At 40.8% G+C, this 21,056-nt stretch overlaps 1 protein-coding gene and 1 non-coding gene across 3 annotated transcripts in view; one reads left to right on the top strand and one right to left on the bottom strand.

Moving 5' to 3' along the window:
• Positions 1-1,005: 1,005 nt before the first annotated feature.
• On the top strand, positions 1,006-1,078 carry Trnak-cuu (transfer RNA lysine (anticodon CUU)). The gene has a single exon. It is a non-coding gene; the product is annotated as a tRNA-Lys (tRNA).
• A 712-nt stretch (positions 1,079-1,790) lies between these two features.
• The window catches only part of LOC136442417 (exonuclease mut-7 homolog), a 62,365-nt gene continuing 43,099 nt past the window's right edge, over positions 1,791-21,056 (bottom strand). Inside the window, exon 21 of one of the 2 annotated variants that reach the window (XM_066439259.1) lies at positions 1,791-4,966. In XM_066439259.1, coding sequence (XP_066295356.1) covers positions 4,244-4,966 — 723 coding nt within the window. In that variant the 3' untranslated portion in view covers positions 1,791-4,243. The remainder of the gene's footprint in view (positions 4,967-21,056) is intronic. The other variant, XM_066439260.1, reaches the window with a different exon arrangement.

Genomic DNA, 21,056 nt, shown 5'->3' with positions numbered 1-21,056 from the left:
AAGCTAAAAAGGCTGGCACTCAGGCTAGATACTCCTTCAGACATGTCAGAGGAGCAACAATACTAGTATTAAACCGCTCAAGAAAGAAGAGGATCCCTTCACGACATGAGAGTCGAGAGTGTCCACTGGTTTCTGAAAACGACGAGAAAAAGAAAAAAAACCGATGCAGGAGATTGCAGATGAGTAAAAATGAACAAAAGAGTGATTTTAAAGTTTAAACGAATATATACAGGATATTGTACCAGTGAGTGGTGGTGGAAGCGAGCGTAAAAGAAGACGAGGATGGTACCCATGTTATGCAACATAATAGAAACTATTTAATACCATGATACTATCCTCCAAGTTCTAACTAATAGTTGCGCTTGCTTGATGTTTTTTTTTCGGCAGTGTAGCTACTACTTTCATTCTCCAGAATTCAACTAACAGGTTGAAGAGACATTGTAACCGAAGCAAGCGATCATCTTTTCAAACTGTACCCGGGCGACGCTGGAGGTCACTGGGGTCAGAATAGTCCAACGGTCGATGTCCTGATCTTTGACCAGGGGTCAGGCTTTAAAACATTACCCGTTTTAACCGTCTACCTGCTATTTAGCTCACATTGTAGCAAGGTAGAAATGAGTGACAGACGAATTTTAGTCGTAATTTCACACACCATTAGACAAAAATGGGTAGACATTTATACTGACACTTTTGCACTACATTCCGACCATTCCGGGTGTGTATGAATGGGCAAAGTTTCCGCTCTAACCCTCGCTCCAGCAAAAGTCTAAAGTCTGAATTGTGAAAGTGTGTGCTACCGTGTTGCAACTCATGTTAGGTCCGTTTTTTTAAATAGGATATGGTAACTTTATACATTGCCTTTTATAAAGCGAAATTCTACAACCTTACAAAGTACTGTTATGATAATGGTTATTGTCCATCATCATGGTTTCGTGTGCGCGTGTTTTAGTGACTAAATTTTCGAATCACATCTCTCAGCTGTCGCACCTTTTACAGCTGTATCAAGCCCGGTTAGCTCAGTCGGTAGAGCATGGGACTCTTAATCCCAGGGTCGTGGGTTCGAGCCCCACATTGGGCGACGATATATTTTTTTCTTCATAATTTCTGACCACTTCTGTTTCTTTCTCCGGGCATACCCCAATAGCTCACGTTGGATATCCGATACCACAATGCATAATGGCATACTCTTCAAGCAGCGGTTTGGCTCTGGCTGGCTTTCGACTTGTTTTAGGCGTTTTACTTTATGTCCCGTTTTCTCAGTATGTGCGTCGGCCAAAACGGTTAAAGTTCGACGAAAACGCCTAAAAACACGTCAAAAGCCAGTCGGAGCCGAATTCTCGAAACTCTGTTTGGAAAGTAACAATGACAAGCGTATCATCATTGTCCCTACTTCAAAGTCGGCTGTCTTATAATCAAAGCTAAAGGAACCATATCAACCGTGACATTTCGGATGATAGTACAGACCAGACCAGACCCCTTGGTTAAGTTTTGATGGGGTGTGTTTTTGTTTGTCCGGGTTGTTAAACCGTCTGTGGCTGTCCAGACCGCACCTGTGATTCTCACGCCCCGACCGTCGCGACCTGCTCCGAACACGGACCGACGCCGCCCGACACGTATTTGGGAAAAATCATATTTGGGTCTGCCATTCCATATGGTCCTCCTGTGGAATTCCAGTCGGTTGGTATGAAACTTGTCTGTGCTATGCGTAGAGTCTGAATAACACAGTCCAGATCCCTATGGAATAGACTTAATAATAATACTTTGCTTTTCGGCAGTGTAGCTACTACTAGTATCATTCTCCGGACATTTAATGTAGAACCATATTTTAAAATCGTACAACAACGCAGATGGAGGTCAACATGATCCAGCATTCAGGTAGTACTTAAGTTGTCTGCACTGCATGAACACTTCAATATCAGGATTGTGTAGCCCGTTACGAGTGGATAACACTCCATATCCCAAGGAATAAACTTTTATTTTACATGCAACGTCTGGTCTATCCAATGGTCGATCTTCTTCTTTGAAGCCTCACATAACAAAACGTCCCTGCGCCTTTAATGATTTGATAGCGCACACTTGGTAACGACAAGGTAACGAAGACACATTGCTCAGCAGATATCTGCATTTAATTAATATATAAACAAACATATGGCCGATGACAATTGTAATTGATGAGCATTCATACTGACAGCAATATAGATATGATCTGGCCATCAATCACTTGTAAGTACATCAGACCGTATGTGGTGCATCATACCAAATAACACTGGCGGCTGCGGGGGGATATGAACATGCCCCTCAAAGACGACGTGACCCCAGAATGAAAACGAAACAAGATAAAGAACCTATCAATGTTATCAAAACCTGGGTTTAAGTATGGGAAATACACTGTGGTTGCCTTGAATTCCTAGAAATATTCCTTTACCCAATGACATTATTTCTAAGTATGTCTTGTTCATTTTGCTTCTCTATACCACATCAAATTATAAAATATTGTATTGAAATTCTTTCTCCCGACCGTTTTCTGTTTCAGCACTTTCGTACGGTTATTCAAACACTCTGTTACATTTTCTTCTTTTAATAGATAGCACAAGTCTTCTAAAGACAACTAGTCAACTGTCCTCTAACCTTGCTACAAGAACCAGAAAGCTTATTCTCCAAGCAGAGGTTTTGGTCGGGTGGGGTAGTAGTGGCCGTTTTTTTTTTTACCTTTGCGGGAGGCAAACGTAAAAAGCCCCGGCCACTACTACCCCACCCGACCAAAACCTCTGCTCGGAGAATACAGAAAGCTGACTAGTTCTGGTCCCGGCCGTTATGACGTGTGACAAGTTCTTTGTTGTCCATCTGTCCACACAGGAGTGTATGAAAGACTGGGACCATCTGTCCAGGGCTGTCGGCAGAGTCACCTCATTGTCTAACAATAATGTGCACTTCAATAGAACAATAGGAACGTGAGGAAAGTCACATTCCCTGCAACCGTTTTACATTTGCTGTTTGAATGGAATTTTGAATTATTGCCAGTTCTCCTCTTTCTGGAGAGTACTTGAGTCACACTTCACTTCTTTAAAATGTAAAAAAGATTGGCAAGACCAAGGAGTTAATAGGGAAGATATAAATTCGCAAGGTAACAGCAAGGAGGTTTTATATAGAGGCCTTCTACATAAAACCTCCTTGGTAACAGTTACTCAGCAACTGGATGAAATTTGGGAATGGTCAGACGTTTCAGACAGCATCCGCTGTCTTTCGTCAGTTGCGTATCTTATCACTAGTACCTAGATATCTAACCTGAATTGACTTAAGCTAAAAAGGTACTTGGCAACACTAATCACTATATAATAGAAGCCACAGACAATATTGTACAGCGTAAATCAAACTTTAATACCAAATTAAAAATTGCAACTGTCTTCTTTCGTATGTAACATACTTCACCTGAATGGTAATGCTTGTCAGTTTCAGCCAGATAAAATACTAGAATTATGCAATCAACATTTTGTTTTCCCTGTTAATTCATTGAGCCATATTCTACCTAAAAATTGACCAGAAAAATATTTTACAGTTGTCTACAGGCTGCAATTGGGAGTGTATTGAAGTTATCATACATGTTTAAAAGTAAAGCCAGGAAGATCCAGCATTGTCATCCTATGATCAGGTAACACTGCTTTTGCACCTTTGCAGAGAACCATGAAAAAAAAAATATTGAGCAGTATGGATGGAATCATCTTCTACTGTAGTACTATCTATTATTCTAGGATTGTCTTGTGTTTATGTGCAGTGTGTGATTATACAAATTTTCTTGTCCTTGGTTTAACAAAATAAAGCTGCATCAGATGTAACATGATGTTTGTTTGTTCTTAATTTTCTAGTGAAATGAACACCATAGTTGATCACTTTCCTATCTACGTGTACATTTCTACATATATTTCCTTCTCCATTTTTACTTTAACTACTCTGCTACTGTGGTTGATGACAACAGATTTTGATATATTGACCTCATCTCAAAGCAGATGTAGACAGGTAAAATCGTAATGTTTCTCAAGCTTCCAGATCAGCGGAAAGAAAGACCTGCTGCTCTGGGAATTGTGTAGCCTGAGGAGCGGAGCTTTTGGGTAGCGGACTAAAGCTGGACTTCAGGCTAGGAATTGGGAGCTTGAGAAACGTTACGATTTTACCCTTTCTACATCTGCTTGGAGATTAATATTGACACGTTTTTGGTATATTGCCCAGCCCCTGTCTGGTAGAGTCCCTACTCTGTAGTAGTGTACACAGTCCCAACTGCCTTTCCTTCCTCAATGTCGCTTAGTACATCGGCGAACTGCGAGATCACACGCTCGAAATGTCGCCCTTCCCAGAACACCTTCCCGCAGGTCTCGCAGCAGAAGAATTCCGACACCTTTGTCAGGATTCCCGGCGGAACCACGTCGATCTGAAGCGGAACGCCCGTCCCTATGGTGACTGATTCCATGTTTATCTTCCCCTCAGAATAGAAGCAAGTAGGATTGTACGACAAAGCACTTTCCTCATCCCCATCACTTCCGCCATCTAGTGAGGTGGCAAATTCTTCTTCCAAGTTCAACGATCCTCGAATCTGCCCGACTATGCTCTTGGAGGTGGGGTCCACTTCTTTTGTTCTCAGGAGACCCTGATTGCCGGCCACTTGTGCCGCGGAGGGCGGGAAGGATGAGCCGTTATCTTGTCCGCCCTTGTTCCTGCTCACCGGGGCCTTCACGTCGGCACCGCCGGGATCAACAGCCCCACCCTCCTCAGGAATGTTGTTCTCCTTCAGAACGTTCCCGTCATTCCTCTCATTCAGATGCGCGCCGGCGGAATTTGCATCTGAAGAGCCGGGACCACATTCCGCCCGCTCTCCCTCGGAGATTCCCCTCTCCCGGAGGAGCGACTGTTTGCGGTGTGACGCACGCTGCATTTCCCGTGCCGGAATGCGGAGGTACCTGTTCCCATTGCACACCTGATGGTACAGAACAGATACAAAGAGTTAGCACTTAGTAATTTTTGTGTGCTTAATGTATCAATATCATTGAATATGTAATCTAAGCAAAATAGACATACTAGTAAGTAGCCAGTGAGGAGAGATTACATTGTATATTCAATGTAAAATACAAAGATGCTAATCAACTAAAAGGACTAATAGTCAAGTACTTTTTTCTGCTAATGTACCGTGGTATCAACATCATGAATATGTGTTGCAAGCAAAATAGAGTTACCAGTAAGTAGCTGTAGAAGGAGATTATATACAATGTAATATTTTCACATTGGCTGCTGAAATGTCAAAAACAGATAGAAGTGTTCCCTACAACAGAATACAAAGTTGCTAAACAACTAAAACGACTAATATTGAAGAGCTGGATACATTGAACAAAAGATTGGATGCTATCATCTCAAAAGAAGGAAAAATTCTATATCACTGGTATTTTAGGAATACCAGTTTTGTATGACATCAATCCAGATGTCAATCATACAACAAAGGAGGTTCCTTACTTGCAGGTAGTATAAAAATATCAATTCATAATCTTTGATAGAAAGAGAAGGTTCAGTCTCTTGAAATAATTGTTATGCTCGAGGCACCAATTATACGTGTATAAAGCTTGTTTGTACTAATTTTTTTCATAACACATTTATTTTCCTCTGCTGCGTTGATGCTATGAAAGATGACATGGATTGTCTGCGTTCCACGTGCCTCCAGCATACCTGTATGAGTGTGACATACCAACGCAGGACCCTCACAATGACTCAGTAGGGGGTAAGACTCTCTCGGGTGGGAAGACGCCCCCCAAGAGATCCACATTTCAACATGAATGCCCTATAATCATGACACTTGTACTAACAAAAAACCCAAGCCATTCTTCGAATATGCTGAGACAATAGCCCACCGTCAGTGTTCCCACAGTTAATTGCAGGTTAGGGTTAATCGCGAGAATCCCGGGAATGACTACTATTCCCGTGACTTGTTAACACGTGCGTTCTCAGATGTAGAGATTTGATTATCTCTGCGCTACGGCAATGCCAGAAAATTTCCTCTTTGTGGCTCTTTCTCCTCTCTATACAGAGCGTACCGAGACTTGTCATCAGCATTTGGAAACACACTTGCCGACGGTCTACACTGTCACTGACCTGAAAGGCATTTCCTACCATAGATTGCAGGAAGAGGACAGTTGATGACAAGCTCTGGATACCACTTATCACATGTAGGACAACCCTATAATCTCCAAGCAGATGTTGGGTTGGATGTAAGATTGTAATGTTTTCCGACTGCAGGGCATCTCTGGGTGAGGGACTGTCGGAGAATGTTACAATCTTTCGCCCCAACATCTACTTGGAGATCGGGACAGACCTACATGTCTTTTCAGGACAAGGAATGGACTTCAAAAATGGATCTACACAGTTAAATTTTTCAAAGCAGATAGCACTGGGCCATTACTTCCTAAAAGGAGCAAAGAACACAGTTTGCAATACATAGTCAAAAGTACATGATAAAACTCGTCTACTTGACATGCACTTGGTTTGCCAACTAGTAAAGCTAAATTTGCTCTCATTACTTTCTTGAGCTGGCAAGTCCCAAACCAACTGTCAACATCTTTCTCATGTACTATGATGTAGAACTAATAGCTCTCAACTGAGCATACAACAAATGACAAACTTTAATAAAAAAAAGGTCCTTGGTGTCGTGTAGGCACAATGTTTTGGCCCAGAACCCAGAGCTCCTGGGTTTGAATCCGGTGACATGCCACTGATATTGTTCCCTTTGGAAAGGCACTTTACACGACCTTCCTCACTCCACTAAGGTGTGAAAATTGGTATCTGACTTCAGTTGGGGAGGTAGAAGGTGAAGGAAGGAGAGGGTTGTGCTCCGCCTTCCAACACCATGCCTTAGACACAGTGGATAACAACCCACTACCCCTGCGGCCTCAAACCTTTACCTTTACCTTTTGCCTGATGTTCTGTAATCCCTGTGCATGAGCAATTAATCACACTGATACAGCGGGATCAGACTAACAACCCGAAGGGCAGTACTGTTAAACGGTTTATACAGAAACGTCTGATACGATTAAAAACAGTCACTGACTTCCAACAATAGGGCCCTTTTACACATACAACATTTATACACAGAAGTCGTTATTCCTGACGGCTTTTACGACATTGCAAATGCACAGGTGTTGCTACTTACTAACTTAGGAAAGGAAAGTGATCTCGATCCAGTTTAGCTCACTGAAGAGCTTATCTTCCACTGGTTGTGAGAGAGAAGACATATGCTATGTACAGTATTAACAGGTTCATTGTACCGGGGAAATTCCCTTAGCTCTTTTCGACAAGTACAGTGAATATTGGACCACAGCTTAACGTCCCATCCAAAGGACTGTGACCCTTTCCGGTAGCGTGCATGCCGGGTGAGCGACACAGCCAGGATCAAACTCGTGGCTTCTAGTTCCAGAGGCAAGATCGCTAACCACCAGACTATGCACGCTACATGGAGGAACGTAGAGGTGAGACAGTCATTTGGGTGAAATTCCTAAAGATTGGACTCTAGTCCTTTGCCTCCTGAAAGCCAGTTAATTATGTTATGCAAAGATAATCAAAGGATCAAGAAAGATCAACACATTAGTCGTGCCCCTCCCCTTGTTTAATCCCATATTTGAACCTGAATAGAGGGGATAGTGTTAATGGCTCCTATTATCACACCCCCTAGACATAATTGGCCCACCCAGCCTCTCCCCCACTTCCCGACAACTCCCCATAAAAATCACTGGACTATTTTATCTCTTCCACCCCCCTGGTTTTATGAGGCAGTTTTACATGGAAAAATGTGGAAGTTTGAAGGACTTTCAACAAATATGGTCTTGCTTTTACGACACTGAGGTCTATTATCACAGTATTAGTGGCTCTATTAGCTAAATGACCTTCTTTTGACTCCATTTAGCCTCATTGATTGTATAAAGAATTGACCTGAAAGTGAGCAAGTGCATTTTAATGTCTGTTCTATGTTTTGCCAACTGAATTACAATTTTGCAATCCAGTTTTGACGGATGAACACTTTTGTTAGAGCACTTGTGGTTTATAAAATGTGTGTCATCCATTTTGCAGCCTAAGTACCAGCCTTTTCAGCTTCCGTTCGCTACCCAAGCACCATTACCTGCCGGCAGCGGAGCTTGGGTAGCGGACGGAAGCTAAAAAGGCTATCCATTTCGTACATTTCTCAAAACAAACAATGTTACATGCATGTTTTTCTATTTGAAAGCATATAAGAGTTGTTGTCTTCTGTGCCACCAGCTTGATTATATCATGGGTATCAGGAATACCGGTACTTTAAAACTGACTACATAGTTCATCAAATAAAAACTAATGTTTCTTGCTGGCGACGACTTTCACGTTCCTAGCAACTTCTGTAATAGCCTGGGTGCCATCCTAGCTATTTTTCCATAGCTCCCATACTTATTGGTAAGTAGAGAGTATGGGAGTCACAACAATGCTACTATGAAGAAATTCAATAATAACAAGAGTTCTACGACCTCATACCTTCGTCAAATGATTTTGACCTTTATGACTGACGTATTAGGAGTGTTTTTCATCAATCATCAATCATACCAGTTGACCCTCTTCACCCAAATAACATAAGTTGTCCAAACCTCCTTGTTATGACTATGAGCTTAACAAAGAAGGTTATGCTAACATTTATCATCAATTATGCAAATAAGCTCCCTCCTTATTAGCATAATTTGATTCAATGGTGTTCACATTCACACAACTTCCTAATGCCACAATTATGAAATTGCCGTCATTTACTAGTATGGAATTATAGTAGTTTCTCATTAATTATGCTAATTAGGCCCACATTTGCATATTTCCTATCTATCAACATTCCTCTCTTCCTTAGTTACAAATGTCACATATTTGAATAGTCATATCATGGAACACAGCAGATTTTTAAAATTGCCTCATTAATTATGCGAGTTAGAATTTGATTTGCATAATTATCATCCAATCATACAAAGCATCACGTAAGCTATCTACATACCAAAAATCATGACCATCCATCAAGACCATCTCGAGTTATAGTTTTTCTCATTAATTATGTCAATGAGGTTCTCATTTGCAAAGCTGATATCTATTAATATTTCTCTCTTCCTCAGTTACATATGTCACATGTTTAAGAGTCCTACCATGGAAATTGATGGATGTATAAACTTTCCTCATTAATTATGCAAATTAGATACTGATTTGCATAATAAGTATCTAATCATGTACATCAGCACTCAAGCTATGTACTTACAGAAATTTATGACCACCCACCAAGCCCTTCTTGAGTAATTCCCTTTCACAGTCTGAAGCAAAACCTGCCCCTGCTATAGCCAACCCATAGGTCTGCTTGGAGACTACCTTACCATTATGCCTACAGCTGGCTCACAGCCAATTTGTGTAACTGACGTTTCCTGCCCTCAACATGACCCCTCAGGACCTCCTTGCCCTATGCATGACGCCTTGGAAAAACAGAGCCCACACGTACACATACTTCAGCATACAATGTAACACATTTTTACACTTTTCTCGTTAATTATGCAAAACACTTCGCCCAAAATCTAATCATCTTGAGATTTCCCACATACACACCGACACACCAACTACGACAACAAACCATCCAGGCGTTCTCGACTTATTCTGTTCACTAACAGACACACAGACAAGCACCATCGAATAACCTTGTCGACGAAACCATTTCGTCGACGAAGGTAACTAATATTGAAAAAAAAACTTATTTTGCAAAGTGTAATCAAGGACCTCCTTGGTGCAATAAACACCTTAAATTGACTAACTGGAAACAATTACATGTTTACAGAAAAAAGCTTAAATTCCATTTTACAGTGCTGTTACAATATGATGGGAACTCAGGACTGCAGTACAGACCATCAATATGCACCATGGCCTGTAGGTTTGACCAGAGGGAGTTGGGAGGTTATATAGGGCACCAGGGTTATGAAGGGCAGATACCCTGATGGCCTCAGTCATAGGTTAGTACATATAAAGATTAACCCCTGAAAATCAAAGGTGTGAGAAAAAAAGGTAAAAACTGGGTAAATTTCTCATCCCATATAACTAATGATGTGTCATTTGAGCACTAGTGGTCGTGACACCGGAGGGCTTTGGAACAAAATGCACCGATTTCTTCAGTCGCATTCTTTGTGAAAATGCTGTACTATACTGAGTTCCAAGTCTGCATATAATTTATCCTTTAGCATTACCAATGTGAAGTACAAGACCTCCCAGTGAAGTGATATAATTATCCTTTTATCAGGTAAAACATATGTTCTTTTGTGATGGAGAATCTCAGACGGTAAAGACCACCTCAATGACCAGTGGTGGCAACTGTCATTAGCTTCACAGAACAGAGCCAGAATTTTCTCACAGTTACCGTTTTATATTTCCACATCAATTACAAAAAGATGTACTAGTAGTTGACCTTTTATCAGGCAAAACATATGTTTTTTTTTGTGATGGAAAATCAGTGGTGGCAACTGTCATTAGCTTCACAGTACATGGTTGGAATGTTCTCACAGATACTCTCCAAGTATCTGTGAGTACTCTCCAAGCAGAGTTCGGTGGGGGAAGATTGTGACCTTTTTATTATAAGCCTCGTTTTTTTGGCCGCTATCCCCCACTGTCAGCGGCCAAAAAACGAGGCATATGATAAAAAGTTCACAATCTTCCCCCACCAAACACTGCTTGGAGAGTACTCACAGATACCATTTTTATATTTCCACATCATTTACAAAAAGATGTACCATTAGTTGCCCTTTTAGATATCTGGTAAAACATATGCTTTTTTTGTGATGGAGAATGTCAGTGGGGAAGACCTCCTCAATGGCTAAAATTATCATAATTAGCTTCACAAGAAGCTCCAAAGGAATGTTCTCACAGCTATACTGTTTTATGCCGATCCACCGTCTGTGTGGCTATCATCAGGATATGGTAGCTGTCAGAAAATGACAGATGTCTGAGAAACACAATATCAAGAGAGGACAAAAGGTCTGCTTGGGGAACTAACTGTCAGTACTACAGTACATGTATTGTCAGTCTGTAGGACAGGGTTTGGTTCTCACATGCATGAGATCAAGGAGGTTCTTACTAGTATTTAATCTTGATGATATCTACTTCATTCTAAATCTTGAGATTCTTGGTCCACCAGTAATAAAAGAAAGAATTACTTGGCTCAAATTGCGCTTTAAAACAGAGCACTTCCAATATTAACAATATAAAGCCAGTAATGTCCTGTGAAAATACAATACTTAAGTTTTCACAGATATGTTAGGTTCAAAAAAATAATGAGGAGCTTATCTGGTGAAATATCTTACATATGTAAGCTATTTTTCTCTTGACATAGTCCCACATGAGATCTTCATGAATTCTTTAATACAAAACTCCCCACGCCCTGAGCACTGTGATTTTCTGTTGTTACACACAGTTCACATGAGACACACTGGTTAAAGTTTATGTTTAACCTTTAGACTGCTAAGCTGTTTGACACCAAATCTGTGACAATTGTGGGATAAAAGCAAAAAGGGAGAAGGCCAAAATCTTCTGTCACCTTTGTCAGCAGGGCTAGCCTTTTGTAATAGCTCCCGACTAGTTGTGGAGCCCTGACTGTACTGTCTTCACAGCCGAACCAATAAATACTGTGGACGAGACACACACACTCTCCACAAACAGGTTGATACAGAAGTCATTCACAGGGATAGAAAGTACTGATTAATGAATCATCCAACCACAGAGACCCAGACAACCCCTGGGTCACAATTTGTCTGGCCTGCCACCATAGGTCAGTGCAAAGATGCGCCCTAGCTGCCACGACAAAACTGCCTATTGAGACAACCACCCTAGCTGCTACAGTAGAAGTGCCTATTGATACATGCAGACAAAGGGCTGATGCTACACTGTGTACCCCACTCTGACCCTGTGTCAGCCTGCATAGCTCTACACTCCTCTCACAAAGGGCCGAAATCCTTTTGTATCATTTCTCCATGTAAAGACGATTCTCAAACATCAATCAAGTCTTTTTTCGAAGATGTAGAAACTTCACAAAAGTTGCTACCAGCATTCTGTAACAGTAACTGTGTGCAATATTTCCCTAAAATATAAAGCGGTCCTTGGTTAATAAAAAAAAAATGGAGACCTGAAAACGAAGAAAACATTATCATGACTAACATGCTTTTACATACACCGCGCCTAGCACGGGCCAAAATACAATAAGTAACAATAAATCTTGAAATTATTGCGGTTGCTTTATTTTTGTAGTTTTCACAGTGACCTATCCATGGGAAATTTATGACACTGTAAATACGTGTTTTCAATACATGACTGCTGTACTACAGAATAGTTTCAATTGCAAATTCAAAACACTGCGAAAACCTTCTTGTCCCTCCTGCCATGAAATGAAACAACCGTGAAAGTAAATGGATTTACAGTATCTATATTCTAATACACTTATGTACAAAGATGTGGACTTGTCTGTTAAAAAGGTGCATTTATGACAAAAAGTAGTCTTTTTTTCAGCCGACATGCTTCAAAAGGTCATGTCATGTCATACCCCATCCTCCATGGTTCACCAAACTGTCATCTTCAACAGACACCCCGCGAAAAGCAGCAGCTTGGAATTGTCTTAGTTTCCATAGCAACCAAGGAAACAGGCTAACCTCTTTATCCATAAGAGGCTGACCCAAGCCAGACCTCAAAAGCATCTTGTGTTGAGAAGGAAGGATAACAACACAATGTACTGTACTTAATTAATTCAATCCAATCTTTATTGAAACGACTCGCAGACATACTGAATTGTGTTCTGATGTAGTGCTAAATTTTCCTCAATTCTCAAAGACTATCATCCATGGACATCAAGACAAAGGAAAAGAAAAAGAAGACATAACTTCAAGACAATAGGCAGTATGGTTCAGCAAGTCTAATTTTACTGATTCTGTTAGAATAAGAAGACTTTTAGAATACAGTACTAAAAAAAGTACATGCACCGTAACAGTAAAAATACTGCCAAACAGATTCTGTCAAACAAGAAGTTCTGAAGAGTTATTTTTGTTTTCTAAGATCACCATGTTTGGATGTGCTGAATATAGATACCAGTACATCAAAGTTGTACATATAAACATATACATCTAATTTCACCATAATGACAGATGTCAAACCAGGTTCATATGGTTATATACAGGAGAATACAAGTAGTCAGGAAATCCACTGCAAGGCGTGAGAGACTACTTGTAAAGGGATGAGAGAGAGACAGAGAGAAAGAGACAAACAAAATATAAAAGTCCTGATCCCAGACAAGATTAAAAGTCATTTGAGGACAACGTATGACAGTTCTTATGTTTTATCACCTAAATGTCAAAAGACAGGAAAAATATGCTGTCATCTGGAAAACATCTCAGCGACACATCTAGAGAAGACACAGAGGAAACATTCGCAGCTTTTGAGAGAAGTTGATAAAAAGGTAAAAGGAAAAAGGTAAAAAGAAAAAGGAGTGAATGTACATGCCATGATGGGGCACAGTGCCAGGGGTGATCAAGAAGTTCTCAGCCTCACCAAGAAATAAGGTGAACAACTGAACTTTTGTGGCATAATGATAAAGTATAAAGCCTTTTATGAATGTCTACCAATATTCAAATCATTGTGATAATTACTTTTGCAAGGGACACCCTGTAACGTTAGGTGAGTGAGAAGGAAACAAGAGCTTTTAAAAAAAGCTGGCGTTTCGGCTACGTTTATAAGTGTGAATTGTCTTTTCCCTTTACTTGAAGTAAAATCTGCCAGAGGAAGTCACTCAAGGGCTGTTCAGTCTATAAGAAAAATTGTCATTTTGGGAAATGAGTACTGTTTTAATAGAGAAAGGCAGATTGGGGAAAGCAATTTTGAAGTTACGTCACTTAACTTAAGTGCTTTTGAAAAAGCTGGTCTTGGCCTACAACTTGTGCTTATTTGTAAAATGTATAATAGGCTCATTATAAAAGCTATCAATGTAATTATGTACATGGCACGCAATAAAACATAAAATTTGAAAAAGCACCATTGAATCATCAGCACTATGGTAATTAAGTGAAATAGAAGTTCATAACAGCTAAGGTTCTATCTAAAATGACTACCAAATGTCAAACAAATCAACAGCTACCGTATTTCTTCTAATAAAGTGCGCACCCCCGATTTGGGCTTCACCGCAACCCCAATCACGCCAGCTGAGATACTTCACAGAAAAACCTTAATAAAGTGCGCACCCCCCATCTGCCGCTGTCGCTCGGCGCGTCTCCAAGATGTGACCACGCCCCGGTATTCGGCACGCTATGAAGTCCTGGTGTCTTTCTTAATCGTTCCATTTTCAAGGAATTTTCGGGAAAACATTACCATTATTTGGGGTCAACACTTAACCCTCTACTCCGCTCAAATTTTGAGTAAAACGTTTTGAAGTTTAAACGTCACGCTGCTGAGAACCTCGCGCCAGGATATCTGACAAACTCCCTTGATATTGAAGGACCAGACGACGATCCGCTTGATTTCTACCGGGCTAGTCAAAGACAAACGTGTAAAACGCATTTTGAGATAAAAATAAAAGTTCGTCTCTCGGCATTTATGCCGCAAAATACAGCGTTGCATTGACGAAATCATTTCATTTTCGATCACCCGCCGCCATATTGTTCAAATCCTGCTGCCCCAAGATGCATTTCGCGTGTTACGTAATCATCATCACATGATCGCATTACGCGTCTCTGATTGGTTATTGCTGCAGCTGAAGGCGGGAATATTGCAGACGAAGTGCATCATGGGGCAGCAGAATCGCGGTCTAAGTTTTTTCTTTGTCTGAAATGTTACACATGAAAACGCAATAAAAACGCGGTTTTATCGACTACATAGCAACATTATGGTGAAGAAAATGTAAAATCAAAAGATGTTTTCGGGAAAGCATACATTTATTTGCCGATTGATGGTGGCTTTTGCGTAATTTTAGCGATCAATGAACCCGGAAGTGTGCCGAAAGCGGCGTGGGTTTTCGCGTTTTATCCGTCAAAACAAAAACAAAACTCCCGCTGAAGCGAACTCCCATATGAAAATTCCCATAGTTTTGTGCCGAGGGGCGCCACTTTCCACGTCCGTGTTGTCTGAATGAAGTCGATACTGAACAATGGAGCATTTGCTACTGTAACAAAGAATCGCTGTTTTGCAAACAACATCAAGAGCCTCTGTTTACATCGGGGATAGAAGTTTAGTGGCGAGTCTTTTGCAAGAATCATCTTACCGCGCATAGGAGCCGCTGCACGGTATTTTCCATTACAATGAACAGAAAAATTCGAATGCCGGGTTTGGAATCTATGAAGTCCTGTTCATAAGACAAAGGCCTTGTATATATTAAATGAATATTTAAAAATAACAAATATAAAATATTTCTTTATTTATTAATGAAAAAAATGATATTCATAAATATGATATTGATAGATTAATATAATATCAATATATATTTTTGATATTCAATATCTAAAAAGAAAAAAAAAATCCATGCACGGAGACGAACCCGGATCTTCTGGGTCCGAAGTGCTTGGCGTTGCCAGATCGGCCAAGCTGCGGTACGTGACTATTTACTCTGGACGTAATGCTATAACCTCACTATATGGTATCATTTATGCCGATTTTTGCTCGTTTTCTTGACGAAATCATTTTTTTTCTTCTGCAATCTTGTGGAATAGATGTAATATGGTCATTTTTCAGGATATCAAAGTCCGAAACCACAATGCAATGATATTTCCGAACAGTTGTAGCATTTACATGCGGTCGCCGTCCTGTGTCACATGCAAATCTGGCGTGCGTGCCTTTTCCTGCTCTCTTGCCATATAAGGCAACGGCTATACAAGGATTTGAGAACGTATTGCCATATAAGGTCTTATTGTGTGCGACACAGTGTTGAACCAAGCATGCATGCTTGAAGGTAAAAGCCAGGACATTGCGTTTCGGTGCGAAAGCACCGAAACGCAAAAACATGGACAATTGAGCTGCGACCTGATGTGTGCGGGCCAACTTGCCTTCTTGAAACCCTGAGGCAGTTGCAGATGCATCGGAATGTGCCAGCTCACCCAAAGGTGTTGAGTGTCATCCGTGACGCAGGTTGGGGCAATCAACGCTTGTATGGAACAAAAGAGCTGCCCCCTGTGCTGGGGCAACTACAGACAGGAGGGAGGATAATTTATAGGAACCTTGATACAGTCAGTACATCTGTTGTAAGCCTTGATTGTACGTTCAAAAATGATTTACTGCATAAAGACAGGTATGATACATGTGTGAACACTTGACTGAGTTGTTCTGGGAAGACTGGCACACCATCCTGTACACGAAAAGTCAGAGTTCAACCATAATTAAGGTCAATTAAGGGGAACAAAAACAAGCATGTCTAGAAGCTACTAAACAATTAAGATAAGCCATCTTTATGACCGGCTTAATAGGTGGATAAAAGTACTAATTTTCCACCTCATTATGAACGTCGGGACACATCTCTTGTAACTTCAATTTCTTTTAAAAAGGAGCTGGAGAAAGAGCAAAAGAAAAACATGAATACAAATAGCTCTGGCGCAAAATGATACTATTAGTCACATCTCCCTGCTGTCTAACTCCGTAACCAATAGATAATTGGGTGCCAAACGGCTACGTCAGTGTGCTAAAGGTTAAAAAGTCTGTCAGAACAAACAAAACTCAAGGATGCGCTGGCAATGTCATTGCAAATATATGGGTCCTCTGTACCATTGGTGAAATGATGAGATTTTGGGAATAAAACTTCTGCCACTTTTTGGCATGTCTAGACCATTTAGCCTAGTGGTTAAGGCGTGCGGCCTGTGGACTGGCGGGCCCTGGTTCGAACCCCAGGAGCCAGGAGACTGTTCTACTTGCCTCTGTGTTTCAGAATGTCCACCACTTCAGGCACGTACATGTAGTTGAACTTTTCAACTCCCAACCAACGCCCCTCTGGCTGTATTGACACACTGCTGTGACATCACAGTTGAACGAGCTAGTGGCTGCATCAACACCATCACCAAGTATGCAGTTTCCACGCAACAGAGGTCGTGGTAGACAGAGAAAATCTTGGAAGAAGTATGTAGAAGGACATCATAGGTCCTATAATTTACACACAAGTCCATGGAGTCGACTTGAGCTGTGTGTGAAGAGCTTTGGGCTGTGTGTGTAAATCGGGCCAAAGTATGTAGAAGGACATCATAGGTCCTATAATTTACACACCAGTCTATGGAGTTGACTCGGGGCTGTGTGTGAGGAGCTTTGGGCTGCTCAAGTGGAGTTGTCCTACTTGAGCGGCCTAGGGTTCTCCTTGCACAGTCCTGACTTGACCCCAAGTCACCGAAAAAATGTGTGTGTAAATCTAGCCAAAGTGCGCAACGTCTTAAACTTTTCAGGCAACAGAGTGCCCGGAAACGCGGTGTGAAGACTAGTCAACTGCGGCCAACCCCTGTTTCAGGGACCCCTACAGCAGTATACTCTAATACTGGATACTACCATACTAAACTAGAAAGAACTCTCCAAGACCTTAGGGAAGCGGACAAGAAACAGGGTATATGATAAAAAGGTCACGATCTTCCCCCACCAACCTCTGCTTGGAGAGTACTAGAGAGCTGATGCCTTACCCTGAGTTCACACCATAGAAAGTACAGTAATATCAGCACAGACAAAACCACTGATAATAGCTCTGCACGGCATCTTTGATTGTGCTGTGAAGGGAGGGAAAAACCATGGGAACATCACAACAACAATCGCTCGGGACAAAAGAAGCAATACTTGCACCCTTTATTATCACTCTATGCTTTCTATCCCATCCACTGAGGACTTCTGAAAAACTTTCTAAAGGACTAAATGTTTCTTTTATTATAATGGAGGGGAGGTTCATACTGTAACCATCAGAGACAGTTATTTATGTGGAGACTCTTTGTGAAGAGGGGTGATTTTTGTCAGAAGACTGTCATTCAGTCCCTTTCTCCTGGGAGACTCCCAACATTTTCTTTTATGTGGCTTCAATGTCTTTGCAGTTCGGTGTGAGGCAATGCCCACTTACGAGAAGCCTCATTGTCGGGGGAGAAGTGGAACTTCTCACGGTCATTTTGTGGGAATCTAGTCTTTTCTTTATCAGAGTTTCCGTGTCCATTCACGTACCACTTCATGACTACAAAAGGACAGACAAGAGCATGACAGGCGTGCGATTTATGTGGATTCTCTTTGGAACAGACTGGCAGAAAATTGTCATTTTCAAGACAGGGATATTTTGTCTATGCTTGACCAATCGCAGCAAAAACAGTTTGTAAAGTCGTCCAGCTTTTACAGAATTTCTCACATCTTTTAGCAGCTTCCCAAAGGGACATCCCAAGGTTTCTTGAAGCTCTGTCATGAAAAGACAATTATTTCACTGAATACACATTTTTTCAATGCATCTTTCCCACGCTGAGCCACATGCTAGTCTAGATGTTGTCTAACTGCACTGAATATAAAAGACAATAGAGTTTTTGATGGATGCTAAATACATCACAGATAGTACCTGCGAACAAAGATCTAAACGTTTTAATTCGCTCTTGTTATTGAAATCTGAAGATCACACCAGAGAATATCATTGTGCAATTTAAGCTGACAGTTTATCACAGAATTTACAACAGCTAGTTACCTGTAAAAGGTTTTAATTTGTTTTTGTCATTAAAATCTGGAGATCACACCTGAGAGAATATCATTGTGCAATTAAGTCGACGGTTTATCACAGGAGTTTTATCAGGTTAATTTGGATCCGGTGTGATTATCGCACCATCCATGTCAGAAACTAATCCTTCCCTACTTGTTTTGTGCTTTACAAACTTTATCCATTGAAAATGGCTTCACATGCAGGACGGCAGGTTTGAATAAAAATGACTAGATTTTACACAGACAGGGGAGGGCAGACTATGAATGTAACAAAAATTTGCAAAACACTGAGTACACAGTCTTGTTTGTCAGAGTACAAGCCTTACATTCCTTCATATACATAGCGATAGTAATCTTCAAACAGATGTTTGGGTGTTAAATCGTTATGTTTTCTGACTGGCAGGTGTCTGGGCTTCTCTGATAGCTACTGGGGTAGTCATAAAAGTATGGCCAGCCTTGTTTGTTTTGTTTTTGTTTGTTTGTAAACCGCCTTTAGGTATAACACACCGCTTTTGTACAGAGGATATCCCTAACCGAGGCTAATGTTTCATAGTTGTTGCCATACATTGTATCATATACGACTGTTGAGCAGTAAAGTTCCTTCATAATAATATATATTCATTTTCAGAGTCAAGTGAGGGAATAGGCGTAAAGTGGATAGGCGGATTTGAACCCAGCAACAACCCTAACCACAAGACCGCTGACAACGATGGGTACACGAAATACAAGTTACTCAAGCAACTGGATAGATTTTGTAAATGGTAAGACATCTCAGATAGTATCCAGTATCTTTTGACAGTGATTGAGAAAAACGTGGGGAGAACTTTTTTCAGACAAGACACCACCATCATCATTCATCATCATATTTCATCCTAATTATGCGGTTATGGGATTGACATGATAACGAGCATTATCTCTTTCTTTATCTGGCCCACCTTATAGCACCTGTTTGAGGTGTGCAGAAGAGCACAGATAAAACACAATGTTATCACAAACTGCTGTTGACACTACAGGTCCAAATGAGTAATTGATTGAGTGTACTGATGGGGGTGGAAGATAACAAGTGATGGAAGAACTCCTCTTGTGTTCTTTACTTTGAGGGTTTTGCAATAGTTGGTGGGTGATGGAACCAAGATAGATTTCTCAAATCCAAAAGAAAGGGCACGAATGCCACATGTCTGAGTTCTCGAAGGCAATTGTCAGCATCATCATAATTGTCATAGAAATAAACTGAATTCAAAACAGAGCCTTACAACCAGAGACAGGGAGTTCATAATCATTCTGCAACTTATGATCCACTGCTCACCGAGTCATTTGTCCTACCTGCATAACGTGATGTCACAGAAGCAGTGGATTGCTCATTCCTTGACAAAGACTGGAGTTGGATAGTTGAAAAAAGTCCAATTTTTGTGCTGGAAATTACTAGCCTGGAATCCAAACCTATTATAGCTCCCGAGTCTCTCTCCGGAGAGAGACTTGGGAGCTATAATAGGTCTGGATTCCAGGCTAGGAAATAACAGTTCAACTTTGTTTCAAAATGATTCCTACCAACACAGATGAACTTTCAAGCTGAGGTGTTGTTGGTTACATTTCAAAGAACAGGGCATATAAAAGTCAGCTAATGTCTCACGTTTCAGGTCTAGTTATCTTTTATCCTATGCCACTAGGTTACAGGAAATCCAAGCAATTTTGTCAGGTGTTCTTTAGCCTGGAGCTACATCTAACACCATCAACAATAACCAAACTACAATCTATACTCATTTACACATTATCAAGATAAGGTAATCCCACTGTATGAATCCTATCTACAGTCTCACACGAAGTTACCGATGGGAAATGCCATTTAAAGTTACTGACAAAGCTCCAAATTCGTTAATGAGTCTGTAACGATGTCATTAAATTTACAACCGTTTACACCAATCCGTCCAGAGGCATCATTAGTTTCCCAAGTAGAGCTGTGTACCGGTACCATGTACCGATACAGTACCGGGTACAATCAATTAGGTACAGGTCCAAAATACCTGACCCTGCTGTATCGGTACTGGACCTGACTCAGGAGAAGGCCACTTTGACAGATAAAATTACTATGAAATTACCGTGGCAGTGGTATAAAAATGCTTGAAAACATAAAGATGCAAATTTCTGAGTGAATTTTTCTGAAAAGAATGTTTTCATTTCTCTACAGAAAAGTCTAAAACAGTAATTTCCAATCCATTTCATCAGAATGCTTTCTAGTAAGAGATGAGAACTGCCTAGAACACATGCTTTAAGCTGTCGCTGAAAGTGATCTCTTCTGCAGCTCATTCGTTGTAGTCTCGTTCTCTCTCCCCGCGCAGCTTATGCTG

This window comes from Branchiostoma lanceolatum, chromosome 9 (genome assembly GCF_035083965.1).
Source record: "Branchiostoma lanceolatum isolate klBraLanc5 chromosome 9, klBraLanc5.hap2, whole genome shotgun sequence".
NCBI classification, from domain to species: Eukaryota; Metazoa; Chordata; class Leptocardii; order Amphioxiformes; family Branchiostomatidae; genus Branchiostoma; species Branchiostoma lanceolatum.
The sequence above is the reverse complement of the archived record's forward strand: the minus strand, read 5'-3'. Positions and strand labels throughout refer to the sequence as shown.